This window comes from Trichoderma ghanense, assembly GCF_004382785.1.
Source record: "Trichoderma ghanense strain CCMA-1212 chromosome Unknown scaffold_14, whole genome shotgun sequence".
Lineage (NCBI taxonomy): Eukaryota > Fungi > Ascomycota > Sordariomycetes > Hypocreales > Hypocreaceae > Trichoderma > Trichoderma ghanense.
This window is the reverse complement of record NW_027395677.1, coordinates 304,343-324,563: the sequence shown is the minus strand read 5'-3', so window position 1 is coordinate 324,563 and position 20,221 is coordinate 304,343. Positions and strand designations below refer to the sequence as shown.

General features: G+C 56.3%; 9 protein-coding genes across 9 annotated transcripts; 5 read left to right on the top strand and 4 right to left on the bottom strand.

The window, feature by feature from the left end:
- Positions 1-1,816: 1,816 nt before the first annotated feature.
- Positions 1,817-4,534, top strand: CCMA1212_008993 (Aspartate-tRNA ligase; the record flags this gene model as incomplete). The annotated part of the gene is made up of 1 exon (XM_073706095.1): positions 1,817-4,534. One exon carries the CDS (start codon positions 1,817-1,819, stop codon positions 4,532-4,534), a length of 2,718 nt encoding a protein of 905 aa, XP_073555453.1.
- On the bottom strand, positions 1,984-4,892 carry CCMA1212_008992 (uncharacterized protein; the record flags this gene model as incomplete). The annotated part of the gene is given in 4 exon segments (XM_073706094.1): positions 1,984-2,211; positions 2,225-2,847; positions 2,905-4,581; positions 4,886-4,892. The coding sequence occupies 4 exon segments, from the start codon at positions 4,890-4,892 to the stop codon at positions 1,984-1,986; spliced, it is 2,535 nt and encodes an 844-aa protein (XP_073555452.1).
- Positions 4,893-5,249: 357 nt separating this feature from the next.
- On the bottom strand, positions 5,250-6,809 carry CCMA1212_008991 (uncharacterized protein; the record flags this gene model as incomplete). The annotated part of the gene is made up of 4 exons (XM_073706093.1): positions 5,250-5,435; positions 5,557-5,863; positions 5,966-6,582; positions 6,669-6,809. 4 exons carry the CDS (start codon positions 6,807-6,809, stop codon positions 5,250-5,252), a joined length of 1,251 nt encoding a protein of 416 aa, XP_073555455.1.
- A 1,036-nt stretch (positions 6,810-7,845) lies between these two features.
- Positions 7,846-8,286, top strand: CCMA1212_008990 (uncharacterized protein; the record flags this gene model as incomplete). The annotated part of the gene is made up of 2 exons (XM_073706092.1): positions 7,846-7,984; positions 8,054-8,286. The coding sequence occupies 2 exons, from the start codon at positions 7,846-7,848 to the stop codon at positions 8,284-8,286; spliced, it is 372 nt and encodes a 123-aa protein (XP_073555454.1).
- Positions 8,287-8,386: 100 nt separating this feature from the next.
- Positions 8,387-8,584, top strand: CCMA1212_008989 (uncharacterized protein; the record flags this gene model as incomplete). The annotated part of the gene is made up of 1 exon (XM_073706091.1): positions 8,387-8,584. One exon carries the CDS (start codon positions 8,387-8,389, stop codon positions 8,582-8,584), a length of 198 nt encoding a protein of 65 aa, XP_073555355.1.
- Positions 8,585-9,257: 673 nt separating this feature from the next.
- CCMA1212_008988 (putative glucan endo-1,3-beta-glucosidase eglC) lies at positions 9,258-10,709 on the bottom strand (the record flags this gene model as incomplete). The annotated part of the gene is made up of 1 exon (XM_073706090.1): positions 9,258-10,709. The coding sequence occupies one exon, from the start codon at positions 10,707-10,709 to the stop codon at positions 9,258-9,260; it is 1,452 nt and encodes a 483-aa protein (XP_073555356.1).
- A 2,195-nt stretch (positions 10,710-12,904) lies between these two features.
- Positions 12,905-16,469, bottom strand: CCMA1212_008987 (Tuberous sclerosis 1 protein; the record flags this gene model as incomplete). Its single annotated transcript, XM_073706089.1, has 4 exons — positions 12,905-13,029; positions 13,118-15,425; positions 15,464-16,043; positions 16,150-16,469. The coding sequence occupies 4 exons, from the start codon at positions 16,467-16,469 to the stop codon at positions 12,905-12,907; spliced, it is 3,333 nt and encodes a 1,110-aa protein (XP_073555359.1).
- A 123-nt stretch (positions 16,470-16,592) lies between these two features.
- Positions 16,593-16,823, top strand: CCMA1212_008986 (uncharacterized protein; the record flags this gene model as incomplete). Its single annotated transcript, XM_073706088.1, has 1 exon — positions 16,593-16,823. One exon carries the CDS (start codon positions 16,593-16,595, stop codon positions 16,821-16,823), a length of 231 nt encoding a protein of 76 aa, XP_073555360.1.
- Positions 16,824-17,148: 325 nt separating this feature from the next.
- CCMA1212_008985 (uncharacterized protein) lies at positions 17,149-18,172 on the top strand (the record flags this gene model as incomplete). The annotated part of the gene is made up of 3 exons (XM_073706087.1): positions 17,149-17,287; positions 17,378-17,870; positions 17,938-18,172. The coding sequence occupies 3 exons, from the start codon at positions 17,149-17,151 to the stop codon at positions 18,170-18,172; spliced, it is 867 nt and encodes a 288-aa protein (XP_073555357.1).
- Positions 18,173-20,221: the final 2,049 nt, after the last annotated feature.

The window sequence follows — 20,221 nt, the reverse complement described above, 5'->3', positions numbered from 1 at the left end:
AAAGCCGACCAACGCGATCCATCTCATCGACTGTCTGCCGTGTTGGGCATGGGTATCGCACGGAAAAATTACATCATCAGTCGCTTAACGGAGTCACCCGATGCAGGGCCGTGTTTTTCACGCGCATATGCATCACCATTATTCATCATTGGGAAGCGGGAGATGAGCCTTGACGATCTGCCTCCCTTCGCGCTTGGCGCAAAAGCCCGGCAGTCCGCTTTCGTCTGCAAAGGCCCGACCTTGGCTTGGGCACTCGATGTCGCCCAACAGCTCCCAAAATCATACACGTAGCGTTGATGTCGAGTTCGTGTGACGCTGAGACGGAAGCTGCCGGTAATAGCTGCGCAACGCCGGCCGAAAGCGCTGTCGCAGGCTCTCTTTTCACAAGCCATCGGCAAGGATCAGGGACGGGCACATGGGCCAAGACAGCCAAAGTCCTGCATGCAGAACAGAAGTCCAGATGCATCTCCCCTCAACTCGACGCCCCCTGGTCCAGAGGATCCATGGCTGGCTCGGTCAGCACAGCGGCGCTTAGATAATGGCCGTTGTAATTGCGCTGTGGCTGTTCTCGTAACCAGTTTCTAAGCTCGAAATATGCAAGCTCCCACGTTCCAAGCTCCAATCCTCAGACACGGCGCACCCCCCATCAGCTGCGACCCAGTGACATAGGCGTTAATCCCGCTCCCAACGTGCCCTGCGGATAGGCTGTCGGGGTCGGGCGGAGGCTAAAGTCCAAGGACAAGGGCATGACAAACAGACAGACGGACAGGCAGACGGGCAGCGGCTGCATGTGGGCTCGATGCTGGCTTGTCCGAGGAACAAGCAAGGTCGAGGCTCGGTTCGGCAGCCGACCACCTGCTGCAGTCTGTCGTTCGATAGCACCAAGCCGTAACGTATCGCTGAATTCGACGCCTTTTTCTTGCTCTTCTTTGTCCTGACCCCCTTGTCATCTCGTCAGAAGTGACGGTCCGTCTTATATAAGGCTTGAGCAGCCTCACCAGGAGCCACTGCCGCCTCCCTCCCTTCCCTCTCCTCACCCATCCATCCATCCATCCCTCCTCCCGCTTGACTCGACTTGATCTGGAGCTCAAGGCACACACGCATACATTACAACACAAACCAACAAGCACCGTAGACGCATAAACTGATAACCAGACACACAAGCCTGGGCAACCCAATCTTGGCTCTGCGTCTCCCCTCTTCGCCACTATTCCTGTGCCAGCCACCCTCCCTCAACATCAACTACCGGTTTTTCATATTCGCATTGTCCAAAAATAACCCCGCGGGCGAACCAACCCCTGCAACAACCAGCAGTCGTCACCCGCAGACGCGGCAGTGAGTGATTCAGTCCAACGTCATTGACCGTGAAGCGATCACAAAAGAGCGGAGGCGAAAAAAAAAAAAAAAGAGAAAAAAAGGACGCACAAGGCTGTCAGGGCCGCGCTTCGATAACATCATCAGGCCTGAAGGGGAAGCATAGCGCCGCACCAAGAGCCTAAGAGAGCCTGGCCCTGGTTCCCCCTTCGACCTGACTGCGAACCCCCGCCAACGAGTCCCGCGAACTCCGGCAGCTCAACTCGACTGAGGCCTTCCATAGCGGAACGTCTGCCCACCTGTTGCCACACCTTTTCCCTCCTTCATTGTGCAACTCGCCCTCTTCAGCCAATCACTCCCATCGCTGGCGACTGAAGCGGCGATACTCCAGGTGCTACTTTGCATTGCGTACCTTGCTTCCGTGTCTATATACGGATAGCTCCTTCACTCCCCCGGCGAAAAGGCCCTCGAGACTCGCCTGCCACCGATATATATCGTCATCATGCCGGCCACGGACAGCGGGAGGAACTCCCCCATCCTCTCGGCCTTTGGCCTGCCCCTGCGCTCCAACAGCACCAGAAGCAGCAGACGAGCAAGCCCTGACCGCTCCACGCCTCGCGACCAGCTCCCCAAGAACTACAACAGCGGCACGGGGAGCAACCGCAGCAGCTACCACCAGTACACGATGAACGCAACGCCCCCGTCGGCCACGCCCCAGGCGTCGTCGCTGTCCATCCCCAGCTCGCCCCTCGCCCCGGCCGTCCACAGCGAGGCCACTCGCCAGATCCTGGCCACCATGAACGAGGGCGGCGGCCGCAGGTCGGCCCAGGGCTCGCCGCGGTCCAGCATGGACAACTCGGGCGCCTCGTTCGACAGCGTCCGCAGCAGCGGCTCCGACTGGCCCACGCACCCCTATGAGCTCAACACCATTGCCGAGCTGGACAAGCTGCCCATCGGCACCGAGGTCACCTTCCGCGGCCGCATACACACCCAGCGCCAGCTCTCCAAGGCCCTCGACTTCCTTCTCCTCCGCGACCAGACCTTCTCTGTCCAGGGTGTCCTCTCGAGGGAGAACATGGACATGGTTCAGTGGGTGCAGAAGCTCCCTGCCGAGTCCCTGATTCAAGTCAACGGCGTGCTCAAGGAGCCTCCGGAGCCCGTCCGATCGGCCACTGTCTCCCACGCCGAGGTTGACATTCACGGCCTGTGGCTCGTCAACCCGGCGCAAAACGCACCCTTCAGCGTCTACAAGCCTCCCGAGGCTCTGCGCAGCCGCATGCAATCGCGCATCCTCGATCTGCGACACCCGGCCAACCAGGCCCTGTTCCGCATCCGATCCATGGTCTCCCGCCAGTTCCGGGACACTCTCGAGAAGTATGGCTTTGTAGAGATCAACACCCCCAAGCTTCAGCCTGCCGCCACCGAGAGCGGTGCCTCCGTGTTCAAGGTCAACTACTTTGGCCGCAAGGCCTTCTTGGCCCAGAGCCCCCAGCTCGCCAAGCAAATGGCCGTCTCGTCCGACTTTGGTCGCGTCTACGAGATTGGTCCCGTCTTCCGCGCCGAAAACTCAAACACTCATCGCCACCTTACCGAGTACACGGGCTTGGATCTCGAAATGGCCATTGAGCATGACTACCACGAGGTCATTGAGCTCCTTGACGAGTTCCTCAAGAACGTCTTCACGGCCGTCTACGCCATGCCAGAGGTCGAGATCCTCAAGCAGCGATGGCCCAGCAAGGAGTTCAAGTATCTGGACGAGACGCTGATTCTCGACTTCAGAGACGCTCTTCAGATGCTTCGAGACGACGGCCGTGACGTGGCCGAGGAGGACCTGTCGACGCCTGATGAGATTCGGTTGGGTGAGCTCGTCCGTGAGAAGTACAACACCGACTACTACGTCTTGGACCGCTTCCCTACAAGCGCTCGTCCCTTCTATACCCACAAGGACCCCGAGGATCCGCGATGGACCCGGTCGTTCGACATCTTCATTCGCGGCCAGGAGATTTGCTCCGGTGGCCAGCGTATCCACGATGCCGCCGAGCTGCGCGCCAACATGTCGGCCGCCGGCATTGCCGAGGAGGGCATGGAGGAGTACCTGGCCGGCTTCGACCTCGGCGCGCCGCCCCATGCCGGCGCCGGTCTGGGCCTCGAGCGTATCGTGACCTGGATGCTCGAGCTGGGAGACGTGCGAAACGCCTCGCTCTTCTACCGCGACCCCAAGTCTCTCCCCGACCGCAAGCCCGGCCTGCCCCATCCCGAGGCCGACACCACGAAGCCCTATGCCGCGCTCCACACTCCTCCGATCGAGAAGCTCATTGCCAACTACGGCGATGCCTCCAACACCTCTTGGCTGGACGAGCGATTCGAGATTTGGCGACACAAGACTGGCGCCGCCGTGGGCTTTGTCAGGCAGGAGAAGTTTGCCATGGTCACCGGCGACCCTCTCTGCGACAAGTCGCAGTACAAGGACGTTGTCTCGGACTTTGTCAAGTACGTCGTGACCGAGCTCCGCCTGACCCCCATCTGGATGCTCGTCTCGTACGATGTGCAGAAGATCCTGGCCCACGACCTCGGCTGGCGAACCCTGTCTTGCACGGAGGAGCAGCGCGTCGACACCACCCGCCACCAGAGCCCGGCCGGCGGCCCCAAGGCCCGCCGAGTCGAGCGTGAGGGCGTCAAGATCCACGAGGTCAAGCCCGACGAGGACTTTATCAGGCGCGCCAACGAGGGCATCGAGGCCTGGAAGGCCAACCGCAAGGGCAAGCAGGTCCACCTGACCGAGGTGCGGCCCTGGGTCGACCAGGAGCACCGCCGCTACTTCGCCGCCGAGAAGGACGGCAAGGTCCACGCCATGGTGGTGCTGGCCAAGCTGGCCCCCCGCCACGGCTGGCAGGTCAAGTGGGCTCTGGACTTCCCCGGAGCCGTCAACGGCGCCATCGAGGTGCTCATCGAGTACGCGCTGTCGTGCGTCGCCGGGGCCCAGGTGACGTTTGGTGTCGGCGTCTCGGAGAAGCTGACGCCCGGAGAGCATCTCCACGGCATCCGGGCCAAGTTCCTCGCCACCACCTACCGCTCCATTGTCGAGAGCCTCGGCCTGCGACGAAAGGCGGGCTTCCGATCCAAGTTTGGTGCTCTGGGTGAGGAGGTGTACATTTGCTACCCCAAGCACGGCGTCGGCCTGCGAGACTTGCAGCAAGTCATCAAGTTCTTCCAGGACTAAGCTTCCTTGCATGTTTGAAGGATACGACACGATACCAAATGATACCACTGGGAATGGGAAGCTAACGAAAAAAAAAAAAAAAAGAAAGAAAAAAAAGAGGAAAATTGAAGAAAAGGAGCGAAAACAAGTTACGCAAAAGCAAAGATGTCGATACATGGGTTCTGCGGAGTTTGGCAGTGACCAGATAATGGAGGAAAAGGGTTTCTTGTTTGGAACATGGGAGGGGATGAAGGAAATGATGAATGACTTTCACCTTGTTTACTACCCCCTTGATTTTTTTTTTTTTTTTTTACCCCCCTTTAAGATACCGATGATTACTTTGTCCTTTTCCTTCTTCGCTCATGGATGGACTAAGCATCTTGTGTTTGGTTGATAGATGGGTGGTTGGTTTGTTTTTGATTCCCCTCTTGTTTGGGTGGTATACCAGGACCGGAGGGAGGATGGAGGATGACCTACATGTGTGGTTTATGAGTAGTTTTATTCTCATTACGTTTTGACGAATAGCATACGATGCGCATTTATTTATTTTGCGATCCCCATTGATGTCGTTTGAGCCCATTCTATCATGCCCAAGCAATATTACGTTTCTAATAATGAGCTACTGAGCAGGCTCTGAGGAGCTCAATGGTCTATGTAATTGAAGACCGAAGCCTCGATTGGTTCCCACTGATGACCTGGTATCAAGTCTCGGTTCTTCCTTATCCATCTGGTGTTTTTACTCATGCCACGATATGTACAGCATGATGCCCGCGCCGACAGCAACGGCGGTGAACTGCGTCAGCGTCTTGCGCAGCTCGAGCATCTTGTCGGGGCCCGTCTCGAGCAGCTCCGGGATGACGGCGACGGTGCCGACGTAGAGAAAGGTTCCCGCCGTAAAAGGCAGCAACATGTCGCCCCAGGTCTTCAATCACACGTCAATGCGAAGTCCAACAAAAGACAAAAAGAAGAAGAAGAAGAAAAAGGGGGGGGACGGAAAGAGATCAGACAAGGGAGAGATAGTGTGTGGTTGAAGCGAAACTTACAAGACTCGTCCCCCATAGCCCAGCGTTCCTCGGCATACTCTGACCATCACCGCCACCACCAGAGCCAAACTCCTGCACGGCGATGCCAATGAGGGTGCCCATGAAGGCGCCGATGGCGGTGACGAACTGGGAGGCCATGGCGGCGCGCTTGGAGAAGCCGGACTGGACGAGGAGGGCAAAGTCGCCGACCTCGTGGGGGATCTCGTGGAAGAAGACGGCGACGGTGGTGGTGGCGCCGATGGTGGGGGAGGCGTAGAAGCTGGCGGACATGGCGAGGCCGTCGGTGATGTTGTGGGTGAAGTCGGCGCTGCAGGGTTGACGAGGAGCGTTAGTCGATGTTTGTTGATTTGTGCGTATGAAAATAGGAGATGTGTGTTGTAGTGTCTGTGGGCGTGTTGTTTGGACTTACATCAGGTTGAGGTAGCCTCCTAGCTTCACGCTGGGATTAATCTCCTTGAGCTGCGATTGCTCGTCAACGGGCTTCTTCTTGGTGCTACTGTTTGACTTTCGCGCTTTGGCTTCGTTCCTGAGCGCGTTTGCGCCGGTAGAAATGCCGACGTCAGCCGACACCTTGTGCTCTTCATGGGAGTGTCCGTGAGAATGCTCATGCCCAGCACCGCCCGTCGCAATCCGCAACCCCTTATCCATGGCCACAAACGTCATGAAGCCGACCAAGATGGCCAGCCCGAGGATCAGATTCCGATTCGGCTCCACCAGCACGAAGCGCGCCCTGTCGACCTCGTCCTCGCCGACAAAGATCTCGGGCAGCAGGTGGAAGAGGGTGTCGCCGAGGAGGCCGCCGACGGCGAAGGCGACCATGACGGAGAGCGAGGACGGGTCGATGTTTGTCGGGACGAGGGCGAGGAGGAAGTTGGGCGGGCCGGAGATGTAGAGCGTGGCGAGGAGGGCGTTGACGGCGGGGGAGCCGGGGAAGAGGACGGAGAAGAGGGTGGACGTGAGGGACGAGGGGGAGGATTCGAAGCGGGCGAGCTTGGCGGCGTTGAGCTGCTCGACGACGGGGCATGTCTGTATTTGAGAGAGGTTTAGCATTGGTGTCGATGTTGTTTGGCTTGTTGGGCGAAGGTGTTGGGTTGGGATGTTTTCCAAGGTACCTGGAGCTGGGAGTCGAGCTCTTCCAAGCTTAGAGACTCAACGGCTGCTGGAGCTGTCTTGATGTGTGAAGCGGCAGTACAAGCTGCCAGTAGGAAGAGACATGATGCAGCTAGAGCTGCAAAAGTGCTGCGTCGAGCCATTGCGGGAGCAGGTTGACGATTTGGCTCGTCAGTTTGGCTCTGTGGTGTAAGATGATGAAGGTGAATAATGTAGATGAAGATTTGTTAAGTGTCGAGTGATGGATGACCGAATCAGGGCGAAAGACACGAATACGACTTGTTGATGTCAGAACCCACTTTTTGCCTTTTGCCTCTTTTGGCATCTTTGTGTAACAAAGGGCAGCTTCATGGGGGACGTTTGGCTGTTTGTTGCAAAGAAGATGAATGTTCAACTCTGATCTTGTATATATGCACTTGACTTGTAACAGCACTTGCATGTGAGGGAAGGGTCAAAATCCATAAGGTAGCTGTGAAGGAACGCTCGGGACATGGAGAGGCCCCAGCTGGTGAATCCGGGGAACAGCTCGGTGAGCTCGGCTTAGATAATCTGCTTGAAATCAGTAACCTCACTTGCTATTATCATCACTTCAACTTCGATTCATCTTGGTCATGCCAGCGGGTCAACGTCATTCAGTATCAGGGAATCATTCTGGAATGGCCATTGGCACGTGGCAACGAGCATCTACATCTACTTGACCTGTGACAAACTAATCCGCGGTACCTGGCACTAACGAGATGGCGGGCGCCGCATAACCAACAAAGAAGCCGCTATGCCATCCCTAGGCGATGGCTTATCTTGAACCAACGAGCCATTGAATATTCAAATCGTTGCCCGTTACCGTCTTGCAATCCAAGTGCTTCTTACAAGGACGAGCTGAGAGAATTGCTCGGACGATGGGACGCCATGATAGTCTTGTCCTGATCATCTCTTTACTTCTGGCTCAGGGCTCTTCTTGCTGCAATTCACACTGCTTGCTGACTTCCCTACATACCTATAGCTCAACAAGCATCATCACAATGACGAACTTCTACAGCCGCCATAGAACTCACGGCATGCAGATCGATGTATCCCAGTTGGCGTCCCAGCCAAATGTCCAGCCGACGAGGTCGTCCAGCGCCTCCTCGGGAACACCACACTCTGCCACATTCCCCTCGACTCTCCCCCCCCCCTGGAAGAATGTGTATATCGGGGCGGCGGAGCGAGAGGCCGACTTTTGTGCTCAACGTTGCGCCGAGGTTCAGTAACGGGGCGATTTCGCATCGGCCGGATGTTGCTGAGCTGTGGGCGGATAACATGGCCATGCCGTTTCCCTTTTGTACGTCTTCGTCTTCGTCTTTGTCTTATTGTATCCACACGTAGAGAGGATAACTGACAGCATCTCTAGTGGCATATCTCGCCGTTGAGCAAAAAAGCACCTCTTTAACCTCCACCACAGTCCAGCAATGCGGCCTCCAGCGCGAGATGCTCAAAAGCAGCAGCAGCCTCAGCTGGCAGCACATCATCGGCCCCCAGTCCCAAGACACGGGCCTTCTGGTCGACGAGCAACGGCTGGGCAGGCTACGGCATGGTGCGCGTCCTTTACACGCTGCAGAAATGGAGCGGCTCGGCGTCGGATGACTGCGGAAGCCGCACAGCTCAAAGGGCTGGATCAAGGAGATTCTCGACGGCGCGGTGCAGGCGGGCTCGGACGGCGGGCTGCTGCGCAACTACCTGAACGATGCGAAGTTGGTTTGGCGAGATATCGGGCACGGGCGGCCTTGAGTGCCGTGGCGTATCGGATGGCTGTGCAACGATCCGTGTCATGTTTTCGCAGTCTTATGTGGCCTGGGCTGATGCGAATAGGAAGACGCTGGCGGCGAAGCAAGACGACAAATGGGCTGCTCTCGCCGGCTGTGAATCCGTATGGCTGGCATGACGGGAACAAGTATACTGCTGGATCTCCAGAGGGTCAAGCGGTTGCCGTTTTACTTGTATACGGCGTGCAGGGACTGCGTCAGCGCTGGAGTTTGTCCAGCCTGAAGTCCGTCTGAAGCGGCAGCAACTTGGCTAGGTAGGTATCTAATATCCCAAAGTTCATAGACATCAAAGTGAGAAATCAATGTCTTTATACTCTTTTGACTTGGTAGGATTTATAGTATATAGCATGGCTAGAAACGTAACAATAGAAGCAGAAAGAGCCAATCGCACAGAATGATCGAAGCATCTTGTATTATAGTCATATATCTAATGTACTTGTGTCTTAAGATCATAAGGAGCGTGTACAGTCATCCATCCATATTATCCATAAGCCCCTATATCCCAAAATGCCAATGCCTATCACCATGTTGTCCATTTTTCCATTAGATAGGACGTACAAGGCATTGAGAACAAGCATCCAATCTACCAAGATACTTTTGGGTAGACGTGCAGCAAAAATACCGTCAAACTCATTAAAGGGGGACCCTCTTCCTACAAGTGTCGTTATATACCTCCTCATGTCCCAATCCGAGACACCCTTAGCTCCTGTTTTCATAAAAAAGAGCCTTCATATGTACGAGACGCAAACTCTCCTCGAGAGCGGCGCTACTCTCCGCACCTCTTCTCGTCCCTTACAGAGCAATGGCAGCCACGGCAACGGCAGCAGCAGCCGCTCCAAAGGAGCTCAGCTTGCTACCGCTGCTTCCAGGAATGTTACTCGTGGAAGGAGAGCTGGGGCTGGATCCAGGAGCAGAAGCAGAGGGGGAGCCGCCGCCCGTCGCAGAGCTGTTAGAACTGGGGAAGGGGGCAGAGGCAAAGGTCGTGGGGACGATGACGACGACGGAAGTGGGAGCAGTGATGGCGGGGAAGCTGGTGGCCTGGACGGTAGTCTGGACCTCTGAAACCGTCGTCTGCCCAGAGCCGGTAGTCACAGTCTCGACGGCAGTGGTCTGAGACTCGACGGCGGTAGTCTGAACCTCTGAGACGACAGTGGTAGTGGTAGTGGTAGAAGCAGCAGCAGCAGCAGTTTCGGTCGTAGTCGAGGCCTCCTCTGTGGAAGAAGCAGCAGCAGCAGTAGAAGTCTCGCTGGCCGCCGCAGAAGTCGTCGACGGCTGCTCCGGCTTGGTATCGAGGTCCTTGCAAGACAGATCATACAGCGGCTTCTCGGTCAGCTGGCTGCCGATGACGCCAAAGCTGGGGTTGGGCGCATCCGGCGCGGCATCCTGCAGCGTGTACCACCAGACGTTGACCTTGCCAAAGTTGGGGCACCCGACCTGCAGCCAGTACTCGCGGGCGTTGGCCGTCGAGGCCACGGCGGCGCCAGACTTGGGTCCGTTGACGGGCCAGCCGGTCTCGGTGACCCAGACGGGCTTCCCGGGGCCAGCGTTCTGGATCTTGGTGAGGGCTGCCTGGTAGAGCGACTTGGCGTTGGCGATGGAGTTTTGGTTGGTGTCCTCGTAGTAGGGGTACGTGTCCATGCCGAGCCAGTCGACGGCGTCGACGACGGGCTTGTTGGAGTCGAGCACCCACGCGTTCCAGGTGTCGACGTGGCCGACGGGGACGTCAGCCAGGCACGAGCCCTTGATGGCGGCGCGGACCTGGCTGATGTAGTTGACGAGGGTTCCCGGCTGGGCGCCGTCGCCGGCGTGGGAGGCGATGCCCGTCGGGGTGATGCGGTAGAGGTCCTCGCTGCCGACGGAGATGCCCGCGACGAGGTCGCCGAGCTGCTGGTCGCAGTACTGGCTGATGGTGCTCTTGAGGGCGGCCATCTCGTTGGCGAAGGCGGCGTCGCCGCCGGACGCCCACAGGCCGAGCAGCAGGCTCGTCTTGGTGCTGAGGGCGGCGGGGATGGCGGAGATGGGGGAGTTTGCGGTGCCGGCCTGGATCATGGTGTAGAGGCGGGCCGAGGTGAAGGCGCCGTCGGTGCCGTCGAGGCCGGCAGCCGTCTTGAACTCGGCCTCGAAGTCGGTCTGGGCCTTGGGCTGGCCGTTTGTAAAGGTCGAGCCGTAGTTGAAGCCCGTGTAGGCGGCGTTGACGGCGGAGATGGCCGTGGCCAGGGCGAGGAGGGTGGATGAGGAGGGCATCTTGTGGTTCCTCTGGGTGATTATGAATGTGTATGGGGTGTCGTTTGTAGCGAACGAGATGGAGCCAAGAAAGAAAACGAGTGGTTTCTTGGATGTACTCGGTTATGACAATGATAACGAGGTATCACAGGTCAAGCGAAGGGACGAGGTCAACAGCCACCGGGCACACAAAAGACCAAGAACAAAGCGATGGAGATGACGAGGAAGCTGGCTAGAGGAGGAGGAAGAGGGACGACGGCCTTATAAAAAGGCAAGCCACAGTCAGCCATCAATCCAGGCTAGACAGACAAGACAGACGTCAGCCATGCCGGAGCGGAGACGTTGCAGCATGCAATCGGGATTCGATACGAGCTTGTTGGATGTGGGTTGACATTGGCCGAGATGCCGAAAAAAGCAAGGCAAGGCACACGATGGGCAACCCACACACACACACACTCCATCACCCATCCACACCACGCCACGCCACCGCTAACTTGTTTTCTTTTCTCTCTCGTTTTTTTCTTCTTTGTACCTCCCATGAATGGTTTTTTGTCCATGTAGTGCTACGAGTTTTCCTACTAGTTTGATCTCTAAATCAAGCCACAGGGTCCTTCACTAGATGAGCCCTCATTCACACATCCATCATCCATCTTGATCCAATCTTCACACTCAACATCGAATCTTGTCTTTCAGAGTGAGGTCCTTTTCTCGGCCCAAACGGCCTGTCGCCGGCCCACCCTCCCCGATAAAACGGACCACCGCTCCAGCCCAGTGGATCAACGGGCCCGTAGAAGAAGGAAGAAAAGAGCGAAAAATACTCCCCCCCATCAAAGGAGAGAGCAAAGAAAAAATGCCTCGATTGGTTCCGATCCAGTTTTCGATGCGTTGCTATTTTCGGTCATTTTTCCATGTACCCCTTGTTCCTCGGGCCATGCTCTTACCTTGACACGAGCTAGAAGACAAGCATCGACGTCATGGTCCACGGCCATCGCATCATGATCATCCATGGTAAAACGAACGGACGGACACTAACACGCAATGCCCCTACATACTGTCCATCTTACACTGTGCCTCGCAGTAGATACATCGTCACCCTATTATTCACTGTAAAGCATCGAGAAAATAAGAACAACCTGTGTGACTTGTATCCAAGCGCCGAGACCGCATGCGAGACACCCTGAAGCCACAGCGGCTGCCCAGCATCACAGCCCGGTTATACTGTACATGTAGTTAGGACATCCATCGTCGGCGCTAAAGTTGACAGGCGGAAGCGCCCTTCTACCACCAGAACAACTTCCCCTACCTAAAGTACTCTGTCTGTTGGCGGCGTTCGATTCGAGATGCCGATGCGAGGACACAACTGACACGCATTCTAACTTCGCAACAACCATCAAATCATATTCTCCTAGGTATTCACACTTCTTCAAATCGAAAAGACTCACCTTGTACATCTCGGTCAACCCCCCCGTGACCTCGTGTTCACCCAAACCCACCAAACCCAACATCGTATTTCCAATCCCCCCCCCAGCCGCCAACGCACATCCATTATCAGAAATAACACCGCCTCTACAAGCAACAAGCACAAGCCCAAGCGTTTCCAACTCAGAACACCTTATCCCTCAAAGCCATCCTCTTCTTCTGGGAAAAAAAAAAAAAAGACGGAGCAGCTCCAGTAGTTCAGAGCTCAAAGTTTCACCAAGTCTGTCCGGCTCCTCGGAATCCCCACGTTGTGGCTCCTCTCCAGCAAATGGGCTAGACCAGCCAGCTCAGGGACTAACACATGGGCTTGCGTAAGCCGTCCAAGTTTGATGTTGTGCTGGGTACCTGCATGGTTAGCCTGCTTCTCTCTGCTGGTGGGATGCTGCATGGCATCATGACAATGCTGAGCAAACTTCATGGATGCCAGACCGTAGCTACGAGTACGTACGTACGTAGTAATGGGATCGCAAGTAATGTCTCCTCCGTATCATGTTACAGGAGGATTAACAAATGGCATCTCATTACGAATCCATCTCCTGCTCCGTAGCACTTTGAGCACCTAGATGCTGTCTCCTATTTCGTCGACCAAACAATCAAGATTCATGTCTCATTACCCGTGTTTGCAACAACTCCCAATGATACTCCGTCGTGATTCTATCATGTGCCCGCAAACGTAACTTTTCCCAAGAAATCAACATCTACAACTCGTAGCACATGGCATGTCAACAGAGCGGCGCTTAGCTGCTGCCGACGAAGCCCCTAATACCTCTCAGCCCCAAAGACTTCTTCTCCTTCTTGGGCTTGCCGGAGTCTTCCTTGGCCTTGTCTTTGCTGTCCCTGCGAATCATGCTCTGGAGTCCTCCTGCTCATACGGGATCAGTACTGCCATTCATCCAACTCTCCTCCTGCGGCGAGCGGCCATGATTAAAGGGCGAACAATGTCGACTTACCACTAAAATAGCTCCTTTCCGGGCTCATCGACAGATTCAGCGACGACCCCTGGCCGTCCGTCCCGGCCGTCCCCGCGGAGCTGGTGGGCTGCAGCGGCTGCAGCACAGACGACGTAGGAGTCCCCGGGTTAGAGCCGGGCGACGACGTGGCGTTGTATCCCGAGCCCTCGCCTGCCTCCGCCGTCGACAAAAGCCGGAGCGGCCTCGACTTCATCGACATTGGCCCCGTCGACGACGACATGCCGTCCTCCTCGCCGTCCGCGATGCTCGACTTCTCCGTCGCGACAGACGCCTCCAGCTGCATGTCCAAGAGCGACGACTGCAGCACCGTGTACTTGCGCGCCAGCAGGCTGTACTGCTTCTGCATCTCCGCCTGCTTGGCGCGGCTCGCCGCAAGGGCGTTCTCGACCGCGACGCTCGCCGTCGCAGGCCTGTTGCGCTCCTCCCGAGCCTCGGAGAGCTGAGCCTGGAGTGCTGCCACCTGCGACTGGAACAGCTTCTTCGTTCGCTGCACCTCCAGCTCCGAGGCCGTCAGCTGCAGCCTCAGCGCCTCCACCTGATTCTGGGCGTCTTCGGCCGCGTTGACGGCCGCCATTCGTTCCACCTCCCTGGCCTGGTAGTCCCGCTCCGATAGCGACAGCCGCTCCACCTCCGCCTTGAGTCTGTCAATCTCTGCGCCGTGTATCTCGATCGACTGCATGTTTTGCCTTGCATTCAGCTCCTTCACCTCGGCGTCGCACACGAGCTTTCGCAGCTTCTCGCATTCTCGCAGGCTCTCTTCGAGCTCCTTTCGAAGCGAGTCGATTTCCGCCTGCATCTTCTTTGACTCCTCGCGCAGGTTCTTTAGCTTGTTGGCCAAATCCGCTTCCCACTTCTTCGCCATGGCCCGACTCTTCTCCGACTCCTTGCGGACCTGCATCTCAGCCATCTTGGCCTCCTCGTAGCGGCTCTTGAGGTTTCGGTTCATCATAATCAGATTCTGCATTTCCGCCTCCGTGGCCGCCTCCGCCATTTGTCGTCGCCTAAGCTCGCCAATGTGGGCCATGTGTTGTTGTTTGAGATATCTCTCAAAGCTGAGGTCGTTCTGCAGCAAGAGAAGCTGACGTTGCAGGTGCGCAATCTGGGCATTGGTCCCGTTATCGGCCGATGCAGGCGTATGCGTCTGCGGCGGCAGCGTCATCATCGCCGACGGCCTGTCCGCAACAGACTCCTGATGGCTCAGAGCAAGGGAGGGCACGCTGTCGTTTGCCAGGGACTGGTGAAGACTGCTCTTGATCGCCTTGTTCGACCTGATGAGATCCTGAAGCTGGGTGTGAGAGGCCGATTGGAGCAGCTGAGTGCCCGAAGGGCTATCTACGCCAAAATCCTTGGCGCGGGCCGCTTCGCCAGAGTCCCTCGCCGAATGGTGGCTAGATTGCGAGCCCCGACGCTGATGCGCCGGGGGCGTATGGTCGCTGGCGATGGACTCCGTCATCGACAGGTGAGTGTTTCTCCACGAGTTCACCTTGGTCACTGAGCTGCTCAGCAAGCCTGGGTCGGATCTTAGCTGGCTCAGATCGTCGTTGAGGGCCTGGGCCGAAGATTGCGCGAGGTGCAGCAGGTCGTGGTCGCCAAACATTTGAGAATCTGGGGAAATGCACAGCGCCATGCATTCAGCCACGACTTCGGCGGCCTCGCTCTTGATCCATCGCCCCACGTCTGTCTTTTCCGTCTCGATGGTGAGCGTATAGAAGTTGGGGTGAAGCAAATGAGTCCTCCTAAACTGTTCCGACTGATGCCGAATCTCCGTCGGCTGCACCTCGATCTCGTCCGCGTTGGACACGTTGGCGTGTCGCATATATCTCTGCGGTTTGCGAATGTAGTCCATGAAGTTGATGGGATAGAGGCCGTAGAGGATCGTGTAGTAGTGCGACAGGTGTGGTATGTTGGTGTCTTCCGTCTCCGGCTCAAACGCATACACCTCCCAGCGACTCGCTTGCTCGGAATCGTGAAAGGGCGATTCCAAGGTACCCGACCTCTCCTTTTCCCAGAAGAGTAGCCTGGCATAAATGTTGAAGAGGGTAGGCAGATGGGGCACGAGAGAGCTGGGCATGTGGGGGAGAAGCATGATGAGAGCGGTCAGCGCGGCCGAGACGACGGTGGTCGAGGTGTCCTGCTGAAGGCACGTCAAGAGATCGGTGAAGAGAGGTGTTTGAGCCACTTGGTGTAGATGAGGCGGCTGCGACTGGATAAAGGAACAGATGAAGTTTAGGCTGGCTTTTCGATACTTCTTCTTGATAAGGTAGCCGTCCAACGAAGAGAAGAATTCCTACTTTAGTTAGTAAAGGGGGAGAAAATGATGGCAACAGAGAGGATCAAAGTGATGCTGTCAGCGATTGTACATGCCTTTGGCCGCTTCTTCCCAAAGTTCTCAAGCGCATCGCCCAGCATCTTTTCGCTATGCTCCGACGGCTGATAGCCCTCGAAGCGCGCCGGTTGAAACTCGTCCATCCATATCTCAAACAGTCGGTCGATGATGGGATTCACCGCAGAGTCGTCACCAGCGTCGTCGTGGTACTCGTCGGAAATGGCGACGACCTCGTTGAGGAACTCCATGGCCTCGGCGACGACGTTCTTGTCGAAGCCCGTCTTGTCGAGAATGCCCTTGCACGCCTCCAGCCAGACGAGGATTCGCTCGGGGGTGCGCAGCACAGTCAGGAGCCGGCGCAGGATGCCCAGCCAGGCGCCCGCCGCGGCAGGGTTGCCCCGGACATTCTTATCAAAGATGAGAAGCAGCTCCTCCTGCAGGCGATCGGACGCGGCGTCGTCATACTTCTCGCGCTTGCGCAGGTAGGCAGCTATCGTGTCGATGAGATCGTCGGGAAGGGGCACGGTCGGGTCGACGACGATGAAGTCCTTGATGGCCTTGGACAGCTCCTTGAGGGATCTGCCGCGGTGGGGGGTCGTGTCAGATTTATCCGTCCATAGAGCAGCTCGAGGTGCCTCGAGGCCCCGTTGATAGGCGGTCGCACTCACATTGTAGAAGCCATCACGGCGGGATGTGCGCCAGGCCGCGGGTGAGGCCAGCGTGGCCGCCGCCAGAGTCGAGAACGCTTCCGGCAGAAAGAGTCGAGTCTGGCAGAAGCTGAAGCCGAGCAAGAGGAGCGCTATGAGCTGCTGGGCGGTCGAAGTCGGGGGCCTCACCGGTGGGAGCTCCGAGTGTTGCGCGGCTGGGGATTTGCTGAGGATTAGCCCGGCTAAGGTTCAAGCTTTTGGGAGGATGTTGAGCTTGCACGGCGGATTTGCAAAGTCCGGGCAAGCACGTCGACGCGCTAGCGCCGGATGCGGCGTAGCCCGGTGCCGAGCAGGCCATGTCCAGAGGACCTTGCGACGCACCCCGCTCTCGGTGGCACAGTAGGTCCTGGGTACTGCCGACCTGCCCATGCTCTGCCGTGCTGCTGCCCTTTGCCCTGCCGGCTGGTGCTGTTACCCCGCAATGGGCCTGCTGGAGCCCGCTGGAGCCCGCTGGAGCCACAGCAGCTTTAGCGCCTGCAAACCCCGGGCCATCAGTGCACGATCAGTGCTAGACGTAGCCTGTTGGTGGCTCGATGGGCTCCGCAGTGGTGGTACGGTGCGGATGTATCGAGCCACGCCGAATCAGATCAGCATCAACCGCCCGCGACAGTACGAGCCAGAGCACGACGGCGAGTACGCCCAGATGCGCTGATGGTTCAATGGGCGACGAGGTACCGGCCGTCTCGACCAATTGCCCGTCTCGCGCGTGATCCCCTCTAGAGCCCTGAACCCCTCCTCGCCTAAGGTCACAGGTATTTCATCTCGTCCTCTCGTCTCCCTCATCCTCCTTTTCTTCCCTCTTTCTTCCATCATTATACCCCAAATCCTCCAATTGACAACATCCAACGTCTTCTCCTCCTCCTCACCACCCCAATCCTCATCATACGCTTGCGGCTTGCATCCCCCAAGCCGTCAATTCCTCATCCGAACCACTCTTATTCGTCTCTTCCTCTCTTCACACATCCCCGCATTTCACGATGGCTGAGAGTAAGACTTCGGCCATCTCTGATGAGCCCATCAACGTTCTCATTGCCCTGCACCCCAAGTTTGACCTGTTTGACTTTGCCGGTCCATTGGCTGTCTTTAACGCAGCGCAGCATGACTTCTCTGATGATAGTATGTATTTGAACCCATAAGTAGACCACGGTGGGCAGTTGTTTGATGCTGGGTTCAATTGCTAACCCGTTGTTCCCCGCATCTGAACAGCCTCCAAGGCATTTGAAGTGACCCTCGCCGGCGCTGAGCCGCAGGTGCTCTCCTCCCAAGGCCCTATCGTGCAGTCCCAAATCACCTACAAAGAGGCTCACGAGCGCATCAATGAGTTCGACATCCTCATCGTCCTCGGCGGAAACACCGACGAGGTCATCAAGAAGGAACTTGAGCCGCTTGGCATCATCACCGCCTTCTCTGACCTTCAGAAGAGGGACCCGGCCAGAGAACGAACCGTGATGTCGGTCTGCACCGGCGCCCACCTGCTCGCGCGCGAGGGCATCCTCTGCGGCCTCGCTGCCACCACCCACCCCGACCACATCACCCACTTTGAGAACCTGTGCAGCGATGCCTGCACCAGACTCGGCACGGATCGCACCGACGTCATGGAGGACGCCAGATACGTCGTCAACAACCTCCGCTTTGAGCTTGACGAGGATGCCAGCCCATACACACGCCGCAAGTCGGATGCTGGGAAACCCCACGGCCGGTAAGCTACTCTACGTGCTTTGCTCTTACAGTTGGGTATCCATGCTAATCATGGTCATCTACAACAGAAAGGGAAGCATTTCCTTCAAGGAGTCCCGCACACGTCGCGAGTCGATTGTCCGACGCGTGGCGATGCGCCTCGGTGGTCTTCGGGTGATTACCGCGGGGGGTCAGAGCGCTGGCGTGGATGCAGCTCTGTATCTCGTCAGCGCCCTGGTGGACGACAAGTGTGCCGAGGAGGTGGCCCGGCTCCTTCAGTGGAACTGGACCAAGGGCATCGTCGTGGACGGCATCGACGTGTAAGCGGGACGCCCGTGTCAATCAATCAATCGCCAGCGGAAGCCTGGCTGTGTAGTAAACATTTACGGACTGTAGATCCGCCGTGTTGGTGAAGAACCAGCTGTAGTATTATGATATGAATGGAATGAATCCTGCATCAAATTACTCCCTGAAGCACATTTTGCTCTTACTTTCAACTCTCTACAAAGTTGCTTCTTAGCCCATCTGATCCGTGACCTGAAGCCAACATTGAGACGTCACCAGGCGGGGACACGGGCTGGCTCCCAACCTTGGTGCTACGGAGCATTACATGTTAGCACTTGCCTTATGTACATACCTCGAGGCCAACCCCACACTTTCTCCTCGATGCGATTTAGCCAGCGATGCCACCCGGTATGAAAAGGCGGGGAACCTTGCAAATGCAAACATGGACTTGATCGAATCCTGATGGCGGGGGCAAAGCCGGCAAGGTTGATACTATGCCCGAAACAGCCTTCGTCGACGGCAGGGAGTTGTCATCACGCGAGCTTTTCTTTTCCAAGATGCCTGCTGGTTCGATTCATCTTGGAAGTCAATGCTGTGGGGATGAAAGTAAGAACATTGTTTTCTGGGGGAAGCGTCTGTACAGCGATGGGGTCTCATCCCACTGTATAAGGTATAAAGAACAGAATGAGGTATGCAACGTCATTCTCTCTACATTACGAATCTCTTCGTGTATGTAATGTAATTCACCAGGTATGGAGTCGATACCTTAACGCATGAAAGAGGGAAGAAGAGGACACAAACTGAATCAGCGAAAGCCCGAGGTGGGCTAAACTGAGGTAGCCCTCCAGGTCTACAAACTCAACTCATGCGGGGGTTGTTGCAAGGGCCAGGGAAATGGGCCATGTTACGGTTATCGCTTCTTAAATGCACCATCACGAAAAAAACATGTTCAGTGACGACTCTGAACCGTCCCAATGGCACCCCNGGAGAACGTGGACAACGGACATCGCAGCACAAAAGAGGAAAAGAAGCAGAGTGAAAAGTTCACCATACCTGAGAAGTGAATTCCGACGGGCGCTTGCGTATGGCTCGCCGTGGTGCGCAGAGATGAGATTTACCTGAAAAATGTAAATACGGGAATTGCCCACTGAATATCAATACTGCTCAGTCGCAGGCCTAGTGACTTGAATCACGGCATCCTTCATCTATGCATGTTACCTCGAGTCAAATGCTGCTCGATGCAGCTGCAAAAAAACGGGCGCTAAAGCAAGACAGGACGGTAAAACATGTCAATGGGAGGTATTCAAGCACCGAGACTCAAGCCTGGTCCCATCCTGAGTTTGAGAGTCATGGATGATAACCCGGGGCGCAAAGAAGGGAAATAGACAGAGTCGGGGGGCGTGGTTGGAATCCGATTTGAGACCTCTGTGAGATATCGGAGCTGCGAGAAGAGCTGATACTAAGAACGTCCTACAGTATCCATTTATCTGGTAAAACTTACGCTGCAAAGCAAAGAAAAAAAAAAGATCTGGTGAAGAGGTAAAGAGACACACAGGCAGATCGATCAGGCAAAGCACAAGACTGACCTACCTCCAAGTGCAAATCAGCCTCCCCAGGCCTACCCTGACTGCGCCTTGTCATCAGCCCACAACAAAAGCATAAGAGCACGACTAATGTATCCAATGTATAATGCCTACCTCGGGTACTTCGACCAATTGTGGTTGGAGAAGAACCATCAAGCCTTTACAGAAAGACATCTAGAACCCTTTCTGAATGTTCCTCCAACGCCCGGAATCGTTTTGCTTTGTCGTCACAACGAAAGCCAGTCAAGCTTCAGTACCATCTTGTCAGCACATGACGCGGCACTTACATAGCCCAAGGCAATGTGCCATAGAACATGGCACTTCAAAGTCGAGCTCATAAGGCAACCCCTTCCCAGGTTGAAGTACTGCTTCTTCGTGACTACATGCATACAACGGCCAACTCTACGGACTGGTTACGCCGGATGGCAGTGATAGGATACAACATGGAATGCCCGTTGTAGAGTAGGTATATGTTGTAAAGTATGCGTCACGTCGGAGGATACGG